At 38.5% G+C, this 22,243-nt stretch overlaps 1 protein-coding gene and 1 pseudogene across 2 annotated transcripts in view; both read right to left on the bottom strand.

Moving 5' to 3' along the window:
* Window positions 1–2,150: 2,150 nt before the first annotated feature.
* On the bottom strand, window positions 2,151–4,319 carry LOC308496879 (exocyst complex component 3-like; annotated as a pseudogene). The gene has a single exon. The product of its transcript is annotated as an exocyst complex component 3-like (transcript).
* Window positions 4,320–18,681: 14,362 nt separating this feature from the next.
* Window positions 18,682–22,243, bottom strand: part of KCNU1 (potassium calcium-activated channel subfamily U member 1) — a gene marked incomplete at both ends in the record, with an annotated part of 120,650 nt that continues 117,088 nt past the window's right edge. The window contains 2 exons of the mRNA XM_081046664.1: window positions 18,682–18,954; window positions 21,563–21,673. Coding sequence (XP_080902790.1) covers window positions 18,682–18,954; window positions 21,563–21,673 — 384 coding nt within the window. The remainder of the gene's footprint in view (window positions 18,955–21,562; window positions 21,674–22,243) is intronic.

The following is a 22,243-nucleotide window of genomic DNA, read 5'->3' as shown; positions in this document are numbered from 1 at the left end:
TCAAAACAATGGGACAATTCGTGCTCTAACAGAAGACAACCACAGGTAGAGTGACACATGAGCTTGGTCTTTTCCTGGTTGCAAAGGCTCTATTCACTCTTCCAATCCCAATTCCACTCAAGTCACTGTGGAGAGACCCAGAACCTGGGAGATCTCAGAGGAAATCTATGTAGTAGGAACAGTCTAATTTAAACTAGCCAAAATATGAATTATTTGGTTCTTTAATAGATTATCTTAACTCACCTTTTAAGAAAAGTAAAATAAAGAGGACAAGAACGTGAGTTTTTATATGTACACAGAATTCTAGAAGCAAATAGTTTTATGGTATAAACTGCATGTGCACCCTCTACACCACAGCATCCAATCTGATTTAAGCCACTATCTCTGCCAAAGAAGCCCTCCACAAGAATGCCAGTGTGTATGCCAAGAACTCGTTTTCCCTCCTAATTCCCTCCATACTGTCACTTCTCAAAATGATGGATAGTTTTGAAATTCTAGAATAATTGAGCTCATTGGTATCCCACTCTACCATCTCTGTTCATACTTTCACCTGGCCCCTCCATAGCATTGCATTTGACCAGACTTTATCAAAGTTACTCATGTAAACATTTCATTTGTTCTCTAGCCAAAATAAACATGCACTGTTGCTTCTGCTATTACAGTTGACAGGTGTTCTGGGAGGTCTCTTTCACTGAAGAACAAATATACCCTGTATGGGAAATGTGTTTTGAGGCATTGCTGGCTACAAAAAGTAGAGAACTTCTCTATGGTCCCCACCTGAACAGAGAAAAATAAACGAACGAAAAATCCATATACTATGGCCAGAGATGTAACAGGTAGCTGGGCTCCAATAGTGGACAGCCTGCAGGGATGCAGTTGACCTAGGGGACTCTTATAAAGCTATTATCAGGCGGTAGACTGCTTTAAAAATTTCACAGATTCAAATGATTCCGCAGACTAAGATTAACAATAAGCTTGAAATAAAATACCAGCAAGCCAAGAGACACAAGTAATGACAAAAGTCAGCAGCAGAAATAAAAAAAAACAAAAAATTCAATTTCTAAGAACTGAAATATTGGAATTGTCAGGCATTTTATGTATAAAAAGCTAACAAAAAGTAAAGGATACAACCGCAAACATGCACATTTAAAACGATGCCCATTCTGACCACTTCTATTCAACATAGTACTGGAAGTTCTAGCCAGGGCAATTAGGCAAGTAAAAGAAAGAAAGGGCATCCAAATTGGAAAGGAAGAATAGAGTTATATTTTTTTGCAGATGACATGATCTTATATGTGCAAAAACTTATTAGAACTCATAGATGAACTCAGTAAAGTTGCAGGACACAAAGTCAACATGCAAAAGTCAGTTGTATTTCTACATACTATCAGTGAGCAGTCTGAAAAGGAAATTAAGAAAACACTCCCTTTTACAATAGCATCAAAAATAATAAAAATACTTAGAAATAAATCTAACCAAAAAGGTGAAAGAATTATAGGCTGAAAACTACGATACCATTAAAAAAGTTGAAAGATTATTCTCTAATTTCAGGAACAAGACGAGGGTGTTCACTCTCTTCATTCTTATGCAACATACGAGTACTGAAAGCCTTAGTCAGAGCAATGAGGCAAAAAAAAAGTAGCCTCCAAATAGAAAAGGAAGAAGGGAAATTGTCTTTGTATGCAGATGACAAGATTTTATATGTAGAAAGCCCTAAAGACTCTACCAAAAAAATTATTAGAGCTAATAAATGAATTCAGTAAATTTATCTATCTTGTCATGCAATCTTTTTCTTTTTTCCCCTTATTTCTTTGCAGGAGTTTAGACTTTTTTTATTAAGCAGCAGCTTTCGGGAGTCTGTATACCATGCAGGAGTGAGTGAAGACGAAGACGTGAATAATGACAGAGCCTCTTCCCCCTCCAAACACCTTTTAACCACTGTGATAAATAATCAACCATGAGGCATTTTACATCAACATCCTGCCTCAGAAAGGATGTTGACGATAAAAATGAGAAAGCTTGAAGAATCACAACCCACAGAGCACTGGTTAGTCAAGCAGCCATGTGTACGGGCACCTCACAAACAACATGCTCAGCACCTCAAGAGACACGTACGAGGAGCTAAAACATCTAATGTGAACCATCGAGAGTCAGTTTTGCTTCAATATATTTCTGAGATTGGGGATGATGAGTGCAGAATAATGTACACAAAGCTGGAAACTGACAGGCTGCTTGAAAAGCTTTACCATGTTTAGACTCAAAACTATGGTTTCCTCGAAGATGGGCACGTAGTTTGGATTCGCCTGCATCAGGCTATTCCAGAGTCTTGCTGATGGTCAGCTGCATGTCCCAGCTGGGATGGCCAGTGGCATGCTGATGTGTTTACCCCTGATGTCTGGTATTTCCTGTCCAGAGTCAAGACCTCCAGGTAGAGCAGAGAAGGGTCTGTTAGCTTAATAACTTCTTCAGTGGTGACAATAGTGTCACCATGCCTGTCCGTATCTTTGCCAAGCTTCTGGAACAGGAAGTGGTGCTGCTCAGCCTCCCTGACCATCCTCTGTGTGCTCCTTTGCTCTCCAGAATGAGATGTGCTTTTGTGGGAGGCCCCACAGGTACGCCTCTACTACTCATCCTTTTATATATGACTTCTCAATTTGACAAAATCATTAAAATATTCTTTCATGATGACACAGATGATGTCTACAGCATTCGAGCCTAACAGCCACTTCTGTGGTATCAGCTCATTGAGATGTTACTCAGATCCAAGAAGACCTTCTCCAGCAGGCTGCGGCAGCTCTCCTTTGCAATGGTATCTCAAATCCCATCCATGTGTGGTTGGGTCAGAGATACGCCTGCTTCCATTTCATTTTTTAAATGCCTCCTTTTTAAACTGACTGTGGATTCTGGCAGTTGATGATGATTGCTATAATATACTGAACATAATGTGGGTGTTGCCAGTTTCTCAAGTGTTCTTCTTTATACAACTGAGCTTCATCTTTGTATCTACTTAACAAAGAATTCATTTACTGAAGACACAAAGTACTACCTTTGTTTTCAGATCGTAATGTATGTGAGCAGCAACTTGAAGAATCTGTTCAAACGTCTGGAAGATGATGGCAGGGAGTATTGTGTGGTCAGCTTCAGGCTCAGTCTCTTGTCTGTTTCTAGTGCTTTCCACAGCCAGGCAATGATATTTGAAGTGAGAGTTGACATGCACATGTGGTACAGCTCAGAGACCAGGTTTGGAGCAAGTATTATAAAAACTCCAGGGCATCGGTGTCCACTTCTGGGACCAGCTCCACATTCCCCATCATCTCTGTGCTTGTGTATGTGTTTAAGTCACACATCAACAGGCTCATGATCTCATTTGCTTCTCGGTCTTCCAACTCGAGCTCCTATATCCATGTACTCAGGGCCTGGTGGTACATATTCAGGAGGTTTCTGAAAACCTCATAATAGGGAGGAAAACACTTAAGCATCAGGGTTTTGGCAAAGATGAGGTCATCCAGGACATAATTCCTTGTGATTTCCAGGTGGGAGACAAACCACATCTTTGCACACTCCCTGCCTGTGTGTCCTCAATTCTAGGAGTTACAATTCTGTCCAAGATAGCAAACATTTTCTCCTTCCAATTCTTGGACCTCCCAGAAAGAGCAAAGCTAGTTTGAGTTTTTTGGTCAGGTATGCACCTGTCAATTTATGTTCCCCTCTCTGTGATCCCGACTGAGACTAGCAAAATGGAATCATGGGACAGTAATCAGCAACCTCTGCAGCACCATCCACATCTGCTTAGCCAGCTCATCTGAGAGTCCATCATGCTTCCCAAGTGGCCATGGATGAGGGTCACATTGCGTATGTTCCCACTTTCCATGCAGTGCTGCTTATATGTCAGCCCATCTTGGCAGCATTGCACATCCGCGGGCCTGCAGGAGAGCCCCTTGTTTAATGAGGTGCTGGGTCTCCTGACAGCCTGGGGCACTGAGATGATCTTGAGGTTCTCCACAGCTGTAGCAAGCTGGCTGAACTGCAGCACACGAGGCATCCTTCATGTCTTGAGGCTGTCTGGTGGTGATGCTCTGACTCCAGTCTTTGCGGGTGTCAGTGGATGTCTTTATTTAGTGCATTATGGGCTTACTCAGGCCCATGCACACCCTATACATCTGGATAGGGACCTTCAATTTGGCTGTCACAGAGGCCTTTTTCTGGGCCTCTCTTCTGTAATACTGTCCTATTTTGTCCAGCTGTTCTGGGTGCCAAAGCACCCCAGTAACCCTTTGGACCACTGTTACAACAGTCTCCAGGTCTGTTGTCTCCTTCATGGTTAACAAGCAAGTGGAACCCCCACACCTCTCATACTAGGCTTATCCTTCCATGCTGCCACCCAGTGCCCGACTGGAAGTGTCTCCAATGTCTTGAACATGTTAAGCAGTTACTTTCAAGTCTATGCCTTATGTATTATATATAGATGATATGGGGGTTGCCTCCATTTTCTATTTCTTTTCTCTTGGTTTTGGCCATTTGAGTCTCTCCACTGTCATTCATGGTAAATATTTACTTACTTATTTCTTAAAGGAATAAAAGAGTAACAGAGACTATCAACATTGCTGTATCTCAGAAACTAGAAGGAAAAAAAAAGGCTTGCTGTCCTATCTGGAGGCTAGTTTAGGTTGCTAGAGAAAAGCACAAATTAAGGCAGAGATAAGATTGACTCCAACCATTTTACTGATCTGTGTAGAAAAAGTGTAGAAACTCTGAATAATGCTAACTTCCTGCAGAGAGAATTTTTTTACCCATAAGTAGTTATAGTAGGGATTGATCACCTTGATATAATGAAATGGGAGGCATTAAAGCTAATTTCAAGCTTTGTGAGAACTGTTCTACGTCTAGTTGAAAGTAATCCTAAAGTAGGACCTTTCAGGATTCTCAATTGAAAGCAAAGGTTGTTTACCTGCCCTCCCCTTTCGCACCCCCCCAGGCCTTGAATGCCAATTTCTACCTCCTTACACTCAGAGGATAACAAAAGCTCCTCTTAGCTTTATAGTTTCACAGCTGATCCTTTCTTCTTAGCGTCTCAGCCTCTCATGTTGAAAACATTAGGAATAAATAATTCCCTCAAGGAAAAAAATACCACAGAAAGTCATATTCTCAGGTTTCCAATTCTCTTTCCTCCAAAAACCAAGTCCTCTCAATTCCTAGCTGCCTCGATAACCTGCAACTCCAATGCTTTTTTTCCTCCTAGCCCCATGAGACTGCTGAAAGCTCTTAGCCTTAAAATTCAATTTGATCTCTTGTTAAGCACCACTTACTGTAGTAGCTGGTAAATGCCTTGAGGGAAAAACAGCATAGAATGGTGAGCTCACCTATGTTTTCCTTTTGTCTTGGCTCTTAGACTTTCAGTTCTTACTGTGTTGTTCTATGATTACTTCAAAAATATATTTTTAAAAATCTGTATCCAGTTAAAATTTTTTTTCTTGATGTAAATGTTGGTCTGTTACAACTACTCTATCATAGCTGTAAACAAAAGTTAAAAGCATAATATTTTTATTTAAAATCAGAATTCTCAATTTCTCTCAAAATTTTTCAAAAAATCTGGTAAAACTGGGCCCATATTCTTGCATGGAAATAATGGCTAGAAGTAAGAAGTTCCTGTCCTTGTAATTTCAGGTATATGCTCTCCTGTTTTAATTATCTGAGGAAAAAAATAAGGTTCAAAATCAAGCTTTGAATAATGCTAATACCTAATTGTGTTATGTAAAAGGAGAGTTGAAGGTAACGTGAGAATGCATCGTCAGAAAAGTAAAAAGAAAACGAGAAGATTGCTGTTTCATGGGAGTTAAGGGAAGATAATATTTTGGAATGGAGGAAATCAACTGTGCTGAATCCTGTGGAGACTTCAAGTCAAGCTAGTTCTAAATGTTCTACTATACCGAGTGACTTTAATGGATTCATGATCTGAGAAAGTATTTTTAGCACAAGAATGGGAGTTATAACCAGTTTGGGGTGGCTTAAGCAGTGAATCAGAGGTGTGGAAACAAAGCAGTGAATGTAGACAACTAGTTAGAAAGTCTGACTGTGACAGGAAGACAGGAGAAAGGATTCTGTCAGGGGAAAGAGAAGGGCTGAGATAAATTTAAGAGAAGAGTGGCCTTTCTTTACTGCCTTCTCAGTGCATGAGCTAGCCTTTTCCCGCTTACTTGCAAGATGAAATTCTGTAAAGATATTTTCTTGAAGACAAAAAAGATGGCACATGTCCGAAAAAAAAGTAACACATTTTGCTGGGCTATCTGGAAGCTAATTTAGGTTGCTAGAGAACTGAGGAAGTAAGACAGAGAAAAGGCTGACTTCAAACACTCACCTGAGCTGAGGAGTCACGTGTTGTCTGAAGTTATCCCCCTTCCCTGCCTTTATAGAGGCAACAGTCAGGAGACAGCGGCACAAATGTGGCCTTATTTTTCCTTTTCAAAAACAAGAGGAAGGCTGGGACATTTATTTCCCTACTAGCTCCGGGGATCTGCTAATTGGCTCCCCAGTAAAATTACAGAAGCAGCCTGCCTGATAATGATTGTAAATGACAAAGACAATCAGGTTTACCTTGTGAATCCCCAGGGGACTTGCAGTTAGTTTAGTCTGAAACTTAGCATCAGCTGCTCAGGTTCCTTTCTTCTCAGCACGCAATGGCTGGACTCATCCTGTATTCTTTCAAACCTAATTAGTGTTAGGGCCTTTTCTCCCTCTCTCCCTCCCATCCCCAGCAGCTTGCATTACTCTGACTGCCTCCCCTCCATCTCCACTTTCCAGCACTCCCTAAGCATGCCAATCCAGAAACTGAAGTAAGATTACTTTTACAGGTTGGGCTCTTTTGTGTTTTTGGCCTGGAAGAAACAACTCATGGCTTTGAGCTGTAAGTTATTGTTCCTCCAGGAAACTATGCACCAACTTCACTGAACTCCAACCTCCCTTAACTCCTTTACAGTTTGAATGTACTTAGCCTGAGGATTTTATAGTTAATTAGAGGTGTTTGGAATGTACTGTAGGTCTTAAATAGAAGTTAACATGCCAAATAGTTAAATGTTGGAAGAGGTAGTTTTCATTAAAACCAAACCTCCAGATGTTTTAATTTTTCAGAAGCCATGATATGTGTGTGTGTATTTATATATGTACATATATGTATGTATGTATGTATGTGTATATATATATATATATATATATAAATGCGAAATATAACAGATAGATACCACATATTATGCAGATTCTGATTCAACAGGTCTGGGACCGAGCCTATTTATAGGTAACGTAGATGCTGTTGGTTTGGGACCACAATTTGAAGAGCAAATCTTAAAGAGATGTTTCCATGTTCTCCTCAGCTTCATCTTAACCTAGTTGCCCTACTCCTCAGTTCTGTTCAAATGTTGCTCCAGTGATTCTTTAGGATATCTGAACAGTCCGTTTGATAGAGGGCATTTCTGCTACTTCTCACAATAACAAATGGTTATCTATCGAATAAAGGAGACTCTGGATTTGTGTTCTGGTTTCCTGTTCCAGACAAGTACATTGGAAAATTCCAAGAGTAATATGAAATTGCTTTAGATTTATGTTAGTTTACTATTATGTCTTTAATTTGCTTTATTGAACAATCACCTCATTAATTTTTAATTAATTAATTTTCATCTCTTTCCACATAATGCATATAAGGTTACAAATTCACTTCTTTCTACTGATTTATATGTATAGCATAACATTTTCTCATTGTGGTCAAGACATAACAAATTTACCGTCTTAACCATTTTTAAGTGTACCATAAAGTGGTGTTAACTATAGGCACGTTGTTGTACAACAGAGCTCAGATCTCGAGAACTTTTTCATCTTGCAAAACTGAAACTCTATATCCATTGGACAAAAACTCCCTTTTCCCACTCCCCGAGTCCCTGGCAATCACCATCCTCATTTTTGTTTGTAAGACTTTGACTGTTGTAGAAACCTTATAGAAGCATAATGTTCAGTATCATCTGTTTGTGCCTGGATTGTTTCAGTTAGCTTGATGACCTCAAGCTTCACCCACGTTGTAGCACACAACAGGATTTCCTTCTTTTTTCAGGCTGAATCATATTTCATTGCATGTATGTATTTGGATTTTGCTTTACATTTCCTTGATGATTAGCTATTGAGCATCTTTTCTTATGCTTGTTGGCCGTGTGTATATCTTATTTGGAAAAGGGTCTGTTCAAGTCCTTTGCTCAGTTTTTAATTGGATTGTTTGGGTTTCTTTGTTGAGCTGTAGAAGTTCTTTATATATTTTCTCCCATTCCACAGGTTCCCTTTTCACTGTGTTGATTTTTGCCATTGCTGTGAAGTTTTTAAGTTTGGTGTTCTTCTACTTATCTATTTTTTGCTTTTGTTGTCTCTGCTTTTGGTGCCATATCCAAGAAATCATTGTCAAATCCAATGTCATGAAGCTTTTCCCCTATATTTTTCCTAGGAGTTTTCTAGTTTCAGGGCTTATATTTAGGTCTGTAATCTGTTTTGAGTTAATTTTTGTATATGGTATAAGGGTCTCGGTTCATTTCTTTGCATGTGTATAGCCTTTTCCCATCCCCATTTGTTGAAGTATGCCACAGATTTTAATATATAGTCTTTTCATCATCACTGAGATCTCAAAAGTTTGTAATACCCATATGAACTTTTAAATTCGATCCATGGTTGGTTTAGGGTTTTTTTGTTGTTGTTTTGCTTATTTCCAAATATGTTGATAGATTTTGTTTGTTGAGGTTTGGGTCTCTGTTACCAATTTTGAATTTTATTTTAATGTGGTTGATACAGTATCATTGGTTTGTAGGGAGTGCCCTTGTTGATGACTTCATGGAAATTTAAAACATAATTCATGTGCTGGAAAAGAATGTCCACTTTCTACTTGTTAGATTATTTATTTCTCTCTCTCTCTCTCTCTCTCTCATCAATCTATCTAATCTCTATTTTATCAAGCTAGTTAACTGTAGTTCATACTATTCTATGTAGGTACTAACTTTTTCTGTTTGACCTGTCAGTTTCTGGGAAAAGTATGTTAAAAGTCTTCCCTATGATTGTGGATTTCTCAATTTTTCTTTGTAATTTTGTCAGTTTTACTTTTATATATTTTAAGGCCATGTTATATGCATAAAATTTCAGAATTGTTATAGTGTTTGCTAGCTGAAGACTATTATTATGGTTACAAAATGAAATTATTTTCCTCAGTAATGATTTTTGCTCTAAGGTATACTTTATCTGATACTAATAGTGCCACTTCCTTTGGTCCATATTTTTCTAATATATCTCTTTATTTTCTTTCATTTTCATGTTTTCTGAATCATTATAGTTTATGATATAAACAGCATATAATAACTATTCTTTTAAAATCTATTCTGAAAATCTTTATCTTTTACCTAACAAGATAGATCCATTTACATTTACTTAATATCTTATGTACTTATATTCATTACTACCCTTTACCTTTATTTCTGTATGTGATTCTTTTAATTTGATTTTCTAAAAAAAAAAAAAGAAAAAAAAATTGCTGGCTTCTCATGAATTGAGTCAACATTTTTAATTTCTTTTCTTCTTTTTTTGTTGCTTTACTACTAAGTTTCTCTCAACTGATTTGAAAGTCATCTATTCTTTTTTTTATCTTTAGCTTATGCTCAAAATTTTTACATGCTATTAGATTCAACAAATGCTATAGCTATTATCTTTGCTTTTCTCCTGAACAATGTTATGATCTTACAATAATTTTACTTTCACACCTCTTTCATATTCTCTATTATTTCAACCTGTTGGTTCCACTTGTTCTTAACCTTTCTAAAATTATTGCTATTACTATTATTGCAAACAATACCTATTAATATTTACCTAAAAATTTTCCAATTATTTTCTTATCATTGTTTCTTACATATTTCTCTATTTTGAGGGGGTGCATTCTCTTTTTATAGAAGTATATGCTTCCCTAATTCTTTCAGTAAAAATTTCTAAAAGTTTTTAGTCTTTGTTCACATAAAATTGTTTTGCAGAGTAATTTAGATAATATAGCATGCATATGTTTACATCTTCTGTTATTTTCCCCTCAGCATTTTGATGTTATTTGTTCATTATCATTATTATTATTTTTTCTCAGTTTCTCAGTGGTAATCTTTTTGTAGGAAATCTGCTTTACTGTCTAAGTATGGCTATGTTTGCATGTAGATTTTTTTTTATTTTCCTGATAATGACTCACTGGACTTCTTATATCTCGGGATTCTTTTTTGTGTTTTATAAATTCTAAAAATGTTAAGACTTTTTTTTTTTTTTGCATCTTCTTCATTATCTCCCCACATGGAAATTGACTTATTTGTATATTGGACTTTTTCATTATTTCCTCCATATCTCTTAACACCGCTTTCATATTTTCCATGTGTTTATCTCTCCATTTTACATTTCAAGTAAATTCTTTAGATTTATCCATATCTAATTTATTGTTTAACTTCTACACTAAATTTTAATCAATGATTTCTAGAAGTTTGGATTGTTTTTCATTTCTGACTGCTCATTTTTTTCACAGTATATTTTTCTTTCATTATGACTTATAATCACATTTTTAAGTCTTTTCCATCATTTTAAATGTATTAATTTTATGATCTTTTTTATATTGTTCTAATATCTAAAGTCTGGGGTCATGTTAACCTTGTCTGATTTGTCTGCTGACTCTGACTTAAGAAGATAATTTTCTCATTTTATTTCTAAGTTTTTGTGGGCTTATTGTCAGTTTTTAAAAGTTTTAAATTCACCCAATTCCCCCTCCCACCCCAATGGAGTCCTGTTTGCCCTGAGTTGTAGAATTCTTTCCTGCCAAGCATTATTAATTTCTTTCTACCAGTTGCCTCAAGGGTGTTATTGGTCTGGAACCAGATTTTATTTTCCATTACTTTCTCAGTTTAAATTCCTGCCACGCAGGATATAAATTCGGATACTACATCTGCACATGATATGAGCTTGGGGCTTCAATTTCTCATGATAGGTGTTTTTACACCCACATCCCTAAGCAAAGATAAATTTTCTTGTTCCTATCTTGGATTAGCAGGAGGAATCTGTTTATTGTCTCTTACACAGATGGGCTGATCATTCCCAGGTGATGGTTAAATTGGGTCTCAGTTCTCATCTATATATCTCCTGGCTCCACATGACATTATAATCTCAGCCAATGACTAAACAGTCCTATATATGAGTCCAATATCTGTTACAAATACCCTCTTTGAATATGACTTCCCTGTTGCTTCTGGCTGGAAATTTCCATTTATTTTAAGAATTGCTATACATTAAAAATTTCGTTATAGTTTACCTAGTATTTCTGAATGTTTGAATGAGGAAGAAAATCCATTTGAATTCAGTTAGTTATATTGCTGAAACCATAAGTGCCAGAGTGATCTTTGAAAATATAAATAACACATCATTCCATTATTTAAAGTTATTTAAGACCTTCTCATTGCACTTAGAATAAAATGTAATCTGTTTCTCTTCGTATATAGAATGTTTTCTAATCAGGTCCTAATTTTTCAATATCATCTCATGTAACTCTTCCTCTGATTTATTTACTATGCTCTAACCACATTGACTTGCTTTCTTTTCTAGAACATTTCAAGTTCCTTTTCCTAAAACACATTTTCCCCCTACAGGATCCCACCCTTCAATGGTCCATGACCACCACATTATCTATCACATCAACATGTGTGCTTTCCCTCACAATCTGTAATTATCTTGCTCATTTGCTTCGTGTTTTATTTTCTGCCTCCTCCAAATACAGTGTATGCTCCATGAGGAAAGGAACTTTTTTCTTGGTAATCACTCTACCTCAGCATCTAACACAGTGCCCGATACACAATGTGCAGTGAAAAATATGTGTTCAATGAATAAAGATGGAAGTAGTGTTCACAATCTTTTAGTTCAAATTTTTGCTTTTACAAAAAAATAAAATGAGCTGGGAAAGTAGCTGAGACAGGTTTAAGAACTTGCCCAAGATCACAAATGTTAAATGAGAACCAAACTAAGTGCTCAGGTCTCCTGACTCTCCTGCCTTATGTTATTTCTGGAGACTACTTCACTGGTTATAGGAGACCTATATTAGGAATTTGGAAAGATGATGGAGAGACTATAGGGTGATCCATGACTTCCCTCCCACTTAAATGATGAATTTTGTGGAATAAATAGAGATGTTAATTTTTCTGGGGAGGAAGGCTGTAGCTTTCATCAAATTTTCAAAAGCGTCAAAGACTGAAAAAAAACTTAAAAACTACTGGCCCACATGTTGTTTATGAGCTGTTAAGTTGCTTGCATATTTTCTCTTGTCTTTATATAAGTTTTTCTTTAATAAGAATAGAACAATCATTATGAATTTGGTATCTACTATATTGCCAAAGGATCTAGTGTTATAATTTGTATTAAAATGTTGCCATCTATAGACAAAGGGTTTGGTTCTGAAGTTATAGAATCACTTGGCACATGAGTCTAGGGGTACTCTGCCAATTTTAATATATTTATCCATACTGTTAGTATGAGTACTCACACATTGGCTATAGTTGCATATAACTCAATGTTTCATTAGCCATATTTCTAGTACACATTCCCCTAAAATATGAAGAATAAAGAATTTCTCATTCTAATTTTTCTGCTGTATTGGAATTGAGATTATTTGTGGGATAAGTTTTTACTCTGGAGAATTGAGATTGAGATGCTAAGCAGATTGGTCAATATGTGTACAGCAGTGGAGTTTTGTATTTTGAATATACATAGGGCCACTCCACACTTTCTTTCTCAGGAATATTTTCTTTCTACTAAACCTGCTATGTATATTAAAAGGCCCAGGAAATGGAGAGAAAGAATGATACTGTCTTTGCAGTAGATGTTGGTAGGATGTTTTTCCAGGCCACAAATCATCCTTCCTTCCTTCTGTGAAGACAAGTCCTCCATTCAGAGGCACCTGTTCCTCAGCTATTGATAGTGGAATGGAGTGGCCAAAGCTAAACCCAATACATACTTTCTTTTAGAAATTAGGGTTTAAGATTCAGAGATAGGCCAGTTAAATCTTTCACTTATAACTCTTCCTATGAATCTGGAATTGCAGGAAAATATATTTTGCCATATATATGGAGAAACAAAGAGGGTCAGTTTGTAAAAAGAGAAAGTTGAAGAAACCAGGTAAGCCTAAAAAAGAAAAAAGAGAGAAAAAAAGACATCCAAGATGGCAGAGTAAACACTTTGCCTGCTTCCTTACATGAACACGTAAATATTATAATAAATTATAGAACAATCACCTGGAGAATCATCTGAAATCCAGCTGAACAAGATTTTGATAACTAAGGATATAAAGATGAAGCCATATAGAGAAAGGTGGAGACGTGAAACGAGCTAGCCCCAAGCCTCTATGTGGCAGTTGAAAACCAGGAGGGATATCCTAGCTTTGGGGTTTCCCCCGGGAAGCGATGGACCCGAGCCTCAAACCAATCTCCCTAGCCCGGAACACTGGTGCTGGGAAAAGGAGACTCCACAACAGGCTGTGAAAAACAGTGGGATTCTGACCACCTGGGTGGGACAAAAAACTGCAGGAAACCCAGACATTCTCTTAAAGGGCCCATGCACAGACTCTCTCACTCCCAGGCACTTACCTTGGGCTCTGGCAGCAGGACAGTAATTCAGGGGGTGTCAGAAACATACGAGGGACAGACTGAGGTATGTGGCTTCATAGCGAGGCCTGAAATACAGTCGCCATTTTCCCTGTGTGGTGTCCTTCTTCCTTTTAGCCAACAGGTGGGCGGGTGCCGTCTTTCCTGTGTTGAGCCCTTCCCCTAACGGCCAAATCTGAATCTGATTGGCCTGGTGAGCTCTGCTTCCTCTACTCTGCTGACTCACTGGGACCTTGCCCAACACCAGAGGCACTTTCTCTGTGAGCAGCCAGGCCCGCACACATTGCACTCTTTCTAGGAAAAGCATCGAAGTCCACAGGCCCCAGGGGTCAGCTACAGACTTCGGGGTGCTCTGAGACATTTGCTGAGTAGCTACAGGCTCAGCATTGGCACCAAACCAGTCTACATTAACCTGGTGACCACAACACATCCCACTGTAGTTCCCTGAGACCACACTTCACCCAACTTGTGTACCATACGAGGCTTTATCAGTGGCTAAACCTTAAGGAAGCTGGCAGGTGACATCAGGCCTTGGGGTGTCCTGGCATTTTGGGGAGCTACCCAAGGCCCAGTACTGGTGTTAGACATCCTTGGTTCTCAGCGTGGCCTCTCCCACTTACCTCCAGGGTTAGCACAGACAGCAAACAACCATAGGTTGTTTTGTAGCTCCTACTAGGTAGTCCCTGGCTGGTAATAGGCAGTGAGTGGGTGACCTGGGCCTGCACAAGAGCCTTTTGCAATAGGTCCCCAAACCAATATACTTGGAGATTAGCTCAGACCACAGCAGAGCACTGCCTATTTAGCCCCACAAGCTGCACATCCAAAGGGCAATCTGAACAGACACCATAGCCCACTGGGGCAAATCCCATTCAGTGGGGTAAACCCCCGAACAACAGCCTATAAACTATGGACATGACCAAACCTCACAATCAATCAGCCTGAGGGTCAATCCCACTCACTGATGTGCCAATAGCAATCAAGCTTAACTGTAACAGTAGGATACATATAACCCACACAAGGGACACTCCTGGAGCACCTGGAGCAGGTGACCAGAGGCTGTGCCAAGGCACCAGAGGGCACTTACTACATAAGGCCACCTGGCCAAGCCTGGGAGACATAGGAGACCTACTAAATACATAGAAACAGAGAAGCAGCCAAAATGAGGAAACAAACAAAAGATTAAAAAATGCATCGCAAGTGAAAGAACAGGAGAAAACTCCAGAAAAAAAAAAAAAAAACTAAACAAAATGGAGGTAAGCAACCTACCAAGTACAGAGTTCAAAACAATGGTTATAAGGATGCTCAAGGAACTTAGTGAGAACTTCAATAAAGAGATAGCAAACATAAAAGGGATATAGAAACCATAAAAAAGAACCAGTCAGACGTGAAGAACACAATAACTGAAATGAAGAATGCACTAGAAGGAATCACCAGCAGACTAGATGAAGCAGAGGACTGAATCAGAAATTTGGAAGACAAGGTATCAGAAAACACCCAATTGGAAGAGCAAAAAGAAAAAAAGAATAAAAACAATAAGGAGAGTTTAAGAGACCTCTGGGGCAACATTAAGTGTAGCAACATTTACATCATAGGGTTACCAGAAGGAAAAGAGAGAAAGCAAGGAATTGAAAACCTATTTGAAGAAATAATGACTGAAAACTTTCCTAACCTGGTGAGGGAAATGGACATATAAGCCCAGGAAGTGCAGAGAGTCCCATACAAGATGAATCCAAACACACCAACACCAAGACACGTTATAATTAGAATGACAAAGGTTAAAGAAAACAGATAATCCTAAAAGCAGCCCGAGAAAAGCAACTAGTAACTCATAAGGGAGCCCCCCCCCCCCATAAGATTGTCAGCTGATTTCTCAACAGAAACTTTTCAGGCCAGAAGGGATTGGCACAAAATATTCAATGTGATGAGGAAATGCAAGGACCTACAACCAGTATTACTCTACCCCACAAAGCTATCATGTAGAATCGAAGGACAGATAAAGAGCTTCCCAGACAAGAAAAACCTAAAGAAGTTCATCACCACCGAACCAGTGTTACAACAAATTTTAGAGGGACTTCTTTAAGATGGAGAAAAAAGAAATCAAAATAATGAACAATAAAATGGCAACAGCTACATATCTATCAACAATTACTTTCAATGTCAATGAATTAAATGCTCCACTCAAAAGACATAGGAAGGCTGAATGGATAAGAAAACAAAACCCTTACATAATGCTACCTATAAGACAATGACTTCAGATTGAAAGATAAACACAGATTGAAAGTGAAGGGATGGAAAAAGTTATTTCATGAAAATGGAAACTTTAAAAACAAAAAATCTGGTGTAGCCATACTTATACGAGAAAAAATGGACTTTAAAACAAAGGCTATAACAAGAGACAAAGAAGGACCCAGTAATCCCACTTCTGGGTATTTATCTGAAGAAACCCAAAACACTACTTTGAGGGGACATGTGCATCCATATGTTCGTTGCAGCTTTGTTTACATTGGCCAAGTTGTAGGGGCAGGCTGTGAGTCTGTCGATGGAAAATTGATAGAGGAGGTGGTACATAGACTGGAATATTACTCAGCCAGGGAAGGGAATGGTTTTTTGCCATCCGTTGTGGTATGGATGGACCTGGAGGGTATTGTGCTAAGCGGAGTATGTAAGACAGAAAGACAGATGCAATATGATTTCACTTATATGTGGAATCTAAAGAAGAAATAAAACAAACAAAACAGAAACAAACTCATAGATACAGGAAACATACTCAGGGTTGTCAGATGGGAGGGAGTCAGGGATGAGTGAAAAAAGGGAAGCGATTAAGAAGTATAAATTGGTTGTTACCCAGTAATCATGGGGATGTAGGGTATAGCGTGAGAAATATAGTCAATAATATTGTAATAACTATGTACGGTCTCATATTGGTAATAGACTTTTTGGGTGATAGATGGGAGGAGGTTGGGGGGTAGGGTGAAGGGATTAAGAAGAACTGGTAGTTACAAAATAGTCATGGGGATGTAAAGCAAAGCACAGGGAATATAGTCAATAATACGGTAATAACTAGGTATAGTGCCAGGTGGGTACTAGACTACTCAGGGGGATCATTTCTTAAACTATACAAATGTCTAACCACTATGCTGTACGATTAAAATTAATATAATATTGAATATCAACTGTACTTGAAAAATTAAAAAGAGGGGGAACAGGTGAAGGTGAATAAAGGGCCAAATTTTCAGGTATAAAACAAATAAGTCATGGGGATATAATGTACAGCATAGGGAATATTATACTGTGATGGCATGGTACGGTGTCAGATGGTTGCTGGACTTATCATGGTGATCACTTCTTTAGATATATAAATGTTGAATAACTGTGGTGTACATCTGAAACTAATATAATGTTGTATGTTAGCTATATTTTAATAAAAATCTTTTAGAAAATTAAGTATAATATAAAGAAAAAATAATGGAAAAGTGGTGGGGGCATTTGTATCATAAACCTAACTGTATATTAAACCTTCAATATAAAAATTTATAAAAAAAGGGAAAAGAATTTCCTTGGTCTCTGACAACGTTCCTTACACTTTTTTCCCACATAAATTGATTTCATCACAACCAAAGCTTAACTAATACGAAATTTTATTTCCTGTGGATGATTTTTTTTTTTTTAGTTTTGTTTTACTTATTTTATTTGTGTGCTTGGAGGCATAATGCGTATAAGTGCTAGAGTCAAATAAACCAGGTTTAAATATTCACTTGATTATTTACTAGCTAATTTGGACACACTCAAACTAAAAATTTGTTATTTGTCTGAAATTTAAATTTAACCTGGTATACTTTATTTGCCAACCTTATCGTGACACTGTTTCCTCCTTTGTAAAGTGAGGTAATAATATCAAATCAGCGAGATGGTATTTAAAATGTGAAGGATATCATAAACATTATGTAAAACAATTTATGAGAAGTATGTTTTTTTTCCCCTCTTCCTTTCTATCTAGTTTGTATGTATAACTCAAGAAGGCATTGCTTATAAAGCTCATAAAGTTCATCATTATAAGACCACCATACTTCCTGGATGTCCTGAACTTTTGTTTACTGTGTTATCAGGGTAATACCTAGATTAAATTACTTAATTGAAGATAACGTTTATAGAACAGTGTATTGGTTCCTTTTGGAATATGGGGAAATATTTTATACTTTTTATGCCATGATGTTTTTATTCTTGAATTAGAGAATTTGGGAGGTTATATTTCAATCTACGTGATACGTTTAAATCTATCTCATCTCAGTGTAATCTAATATTCATTCTTGAGCCAGGCACATACCTAGGTCTTAGTTTTATACAAACTGGTTGCCAGTTCAAACCAGCATCTTCCCATCTTCCCATCTGGTCTTTGTTACCTCCTATAGAGAGAGATGAAGAAAGAAAAAGCATGAGGGAAAAAGAGCTAATATACTAGTGTACTATTTGCCTGTTTGAGGATAAAGAATGTAAGATTCTTGATTTGGGGGCTCTTTATTTCTTGTCTCTGGTGTCTAGTTCTCACTGTTATCATGATTATTTGTATTCCCTGACTGGAGGAACTCAGCAAGCGCTGAAGGACTTCTTTAACACAGCTCAGACTAACATATTTCCTACTTAAAAGACACATAGCAAAGAACTTTCCTTCCAGAGGCATTTATCATATATTTATTTATCACCCAGATCCAGTGGGATTGGATCAGCCTTTTGCTTCTTCCCAAATAGTGTGGGTTTGCTGATCGACCACTAAGCAATGGGCATGAAAATGGCATGCTTCCATTTTTATTTTCCTTGTTCAGTCACCATCTCTGGAGATGCCTTATAAGTAACAAGCTAGGAGCTTGTGGAGAATATCGGCAGGTCTAGTTTGACTTTGGATACACAGAAACATTGCCCTTTATGGTCTCCTTCATGTTTGCCTTTCCATTTTTCTTCATGGTTTCACCTAGATGTGTCTGAGGTAATGGTTTACCATTCTGAGTCAAAATGGCTTAGAATCACTAGCAAGAGTAGTTTCTGACTCCAAAGAATGGACTAATGTATTCAAGGATTGTCTTGTCTTCTGTTCAACAGGAGGACAATTTATGTCTGTAGGTGCCTCTGATGTCAGTGGAATCACGTTTATAATTTCATTTGGACGTTGATATGAAGTATTACTCTTTTTGTAACAAGAAACGTTGAAAGGGATAGCACAGAACACAAGATCTGAGGGCAGCAGGTTAAACTCATTGGCTGGCCGAGTGATCACAAACCTGTAAGAAAAGGTAAAGATGAATCTGAGCCTCCGCAGCTGGGACAGTATGGCTATAGGCAATGGCCAAAGTAAGGCAGTCAGTGGGCTGGGCCAACGGAGGCAATGTTTTGTTTTGCTTTGCTTCGTTAACTTCTTGTGAATAGTAAATGTCTCTGAAATAGTGCAGTAGAAGAGGTCATACATTAGGAACTGGGTGACTGGTTTTGTCCCTTCCTCTGACACTAACCATCTCTGACCATACCCATGGCATCTCCGTTCTCTGGGCCTTGCTTTTCTCATTATCTTGCTGGGAGAGGGATAGGGGAAGGGTTTGGACTGACAGATCTCTAACGGCCTTTCTGACTCCAGGTTTCTATGTTCTTAATATCCACTGCAATAAAAAATTCCATTGGCACAATACTTAAACACGCTTTATCAAAACTGGAAGATTACTTGCACTCAGCTATTTCCATCCTGGCTTACGCCTACCCTAATGCTTATGCCACCAACTTTCACACAGAACTTAGTGTGGTCAGTGAAAAACAGAAACAAATATTAGACTAAAGTGCCTTTTGAAACCTTGGCTGGTAAGTAAATAGTGAATGTCGATGAGTCCTAAAGAACACTCGGAGCCTGGACCTACATGGAAAGAAAGCAGGGAGGCAGGATGCCTCAGGACAATAGCAGGCACACAGCAAATCCTTAATAACTGTGAGTTACATTAATTAATACACCAGTGTTCATGTCAGAACGCTGTGGCAGGATAACCTTTTAGGCCTTTCATCCTGCATTTTGTCATTGCTGCTCAAATAATCACCTCTTCTTTCCTAAACACCAAACTCAATGAAACACTGCCCTTCTTTCACTGAATAATTTTCCTGCTTTTATCTTGCCCACTGAGTGTTCTGTAACCTTTATAATATTCTAAACAAGATCTACTATAATCACATACTCCTTTTAAAACAGAAATATTATTTCCTTCCATGAGGTCTTCTCAAGTATGGGCTGCACATTCTCCCAACTACCATGTTCCACAAGCTTTCCAGAGGTGTTGGGGAATGGGGATGGAATTCAGGGAGAAGGAGAAGGAGGGAGAGAGGGAGGGTGTGAGGGAGAGGGAAAGGGAGAGGGAGAAAGGAGAGGGAGAGAGAGAGAGAGAGAAAGAGAGAGAGAGAGAGAGAGAGAGAGAGAGAGAAGCATCATTCATGCTTCCTAGTGCTGCTTCCAGAACATCACTCTTCCCCACCATCTTTGTGGTTAATATTCTACAGCCTTATCACCCTCCCTCTTGATTCATCAGTGTCATCTATAGACCTCCATGTTTATTTAGGCCTTTGGCACTTGGGACACTTTTTCTTTCGAACTTTAGTGTCCCTATCATCTTACATACCTGCAGTGTCTATGTGGTTTACAACTCCAACATCCAGACACATTCCTTTGACTTCTACTACCCAGTGATCTTTATCTCCTGGCCACAAACTGGATGTTATCATTTCCTGGCATGTCCCACCTCTAAAATATTATGCTTCAATATATCACTCTCTGACCACAACTTCTATCATTCTTTCTCTGTCATTCCCTTCCAGAATGACAGAGAAAGAGTATAGCTACTCTTCAGCTTCATCAGGACCTCCGATCCTTTGTCCTTGCAGTTTAGTATTGCACGAGGAAATCCACCGTAGCCTCTTCTTCCATTCCTCTCAGTAGTTAATCTAAACTCTTACCTTTGTCTCAACTCCCTGTAATACTTCCTCCATCTTTTCTTTTATCAATGGCTATGCTTGTACTTCACGGAGAAAGAACAGTGTTACATAAAAACTCCCTTAAGTACACCTCTCATCTATAGCTATGTTTGTTTCGACATACACTCTTTACCTTCTTTTCTCCTATGAGCAGAGGAATTGTCTTTCTTTCTATTCAAGATTACTCTGAGGAATTTGGCTTCCTTCCCCTTTCTCTTGGAACAGGTTCCATCAATCTATTTCTACTCTATTATTTTTAGTTTCTGTTCCTCTACTGAGTCTTGTCCATTCCCACTGTGAGAATCTTACTTTGGATCTACATTCCTGGGTTGACTGCATTCTCTTTTCTCCTCCTACCCTCCACATACATTTCCTCTATCTTCCCGACTGCTGTCATATTGATCTTTCTTTAAACTTAGATTTGAACATATCACTCCAATAATTTATATGTGCAAAGCACGGTGGCTAGAAAAGAGGCACTTAGTAAATATTTACCCAATGAATCCAGTATAAAGCAAGTAAATCTTTCCAATGTGCACAGTGTCATCCAGCTTTAAAAAGATACACAGACATGGATGAGGGGTACATTACAAACAGACAAACAAAGAAACAAACACCTGATTTAAAACCTGGATCTCTGTTTCAGTTTTCATTGGAGACAGAGACACCATTCTTACATGGCTTACATCGGATCCTAATTACCAGGGTTTATTCCTGCTACTTATGCGCGTGCTTCCTTGTTCCTAAATCGTAATCCCCTCCCCTTGCACCCTTCTTTGCAACTGTCAACCTTGAGTTCTAGGCTCCTCTTTCACATAGAACAAAGCAGCCGTGTTTTTTACGGGGGCTGGCCATGGTGGGCGCTTCCCATGTGGGCATACTCCCCTTTTGTGCTCTGGGTTGCGCTCCTCTTCATCTATCATGCGGTATAAGCCAAGGCACAGGATTCCAAAATTATCTAATGAGCCACAGAAAACTTGCCCAAAGGTCTTTCTTGGCTGGGGAGAGAAGAGGAAACACAAAAGTCTGTTGGCACTTTAATCAAGCAGTGACAAGCACTTACTGGAGTGTCATTTGGTACAAGTTTGGAAAACCCAAAAATATTTCTTAAGGTATTTCGGGTGGTGGTGCTAAGTAGCTCGGAAGTGAGGCTTCGGATGGGCTGTGTGCATCTAATCCCAATGACTTTTTATCTTTCTGGTCTTTCAGGAGCCTCCGGTGGGTGTGGTGCGGCATGTCATGACGCTTGTGTTGATGACCACTGCTGCTTTGGTAACCGTTAATCAGCAGCAGGTTGGACAATCCCATGTGCAGTGTATGTAAGTAGTTGGGATGTCAAGTGACCTCCAGAGAGTAACCTTTCTGTCCCACTCAACAGCAGATATAGCCCTGAGCTCTCGTCTTGGGATTGCTCTCAGGCTACAGCCAACGAGGGCATTGCAAGTAGACAACAGCTTCCAAAGCAGCAGCTAATAGGTTTAGTGAATTAAAAAAAAAAGGGGGGGGGGTCTGGTCAGTTCTTGGTGTGATTCCTCAGGGTAAAGAACAATGTGAGGACAAGACCTAAG

The sequence above is a fragment of the Rhinolophus hipposideros genome, assembly GCF_964194185.1.
Source record: "Rhinolophus hipposideros genome assembly, chromosome: 4".
In the NCBI taxonomy this organism is placed as follows: domain Eukaryota; kingdom Metazoa; phylum Chordata; class Mammalia; order Chiroptera; family Rhinolophidae; genus Rhinolophus; species Rhinolophus hipposideros.
The sequence above is the reverse complement of the archived record's forward strand: the minus strand, read 5'-3'. Positions and strand labels throughout refer to the sequence as shown.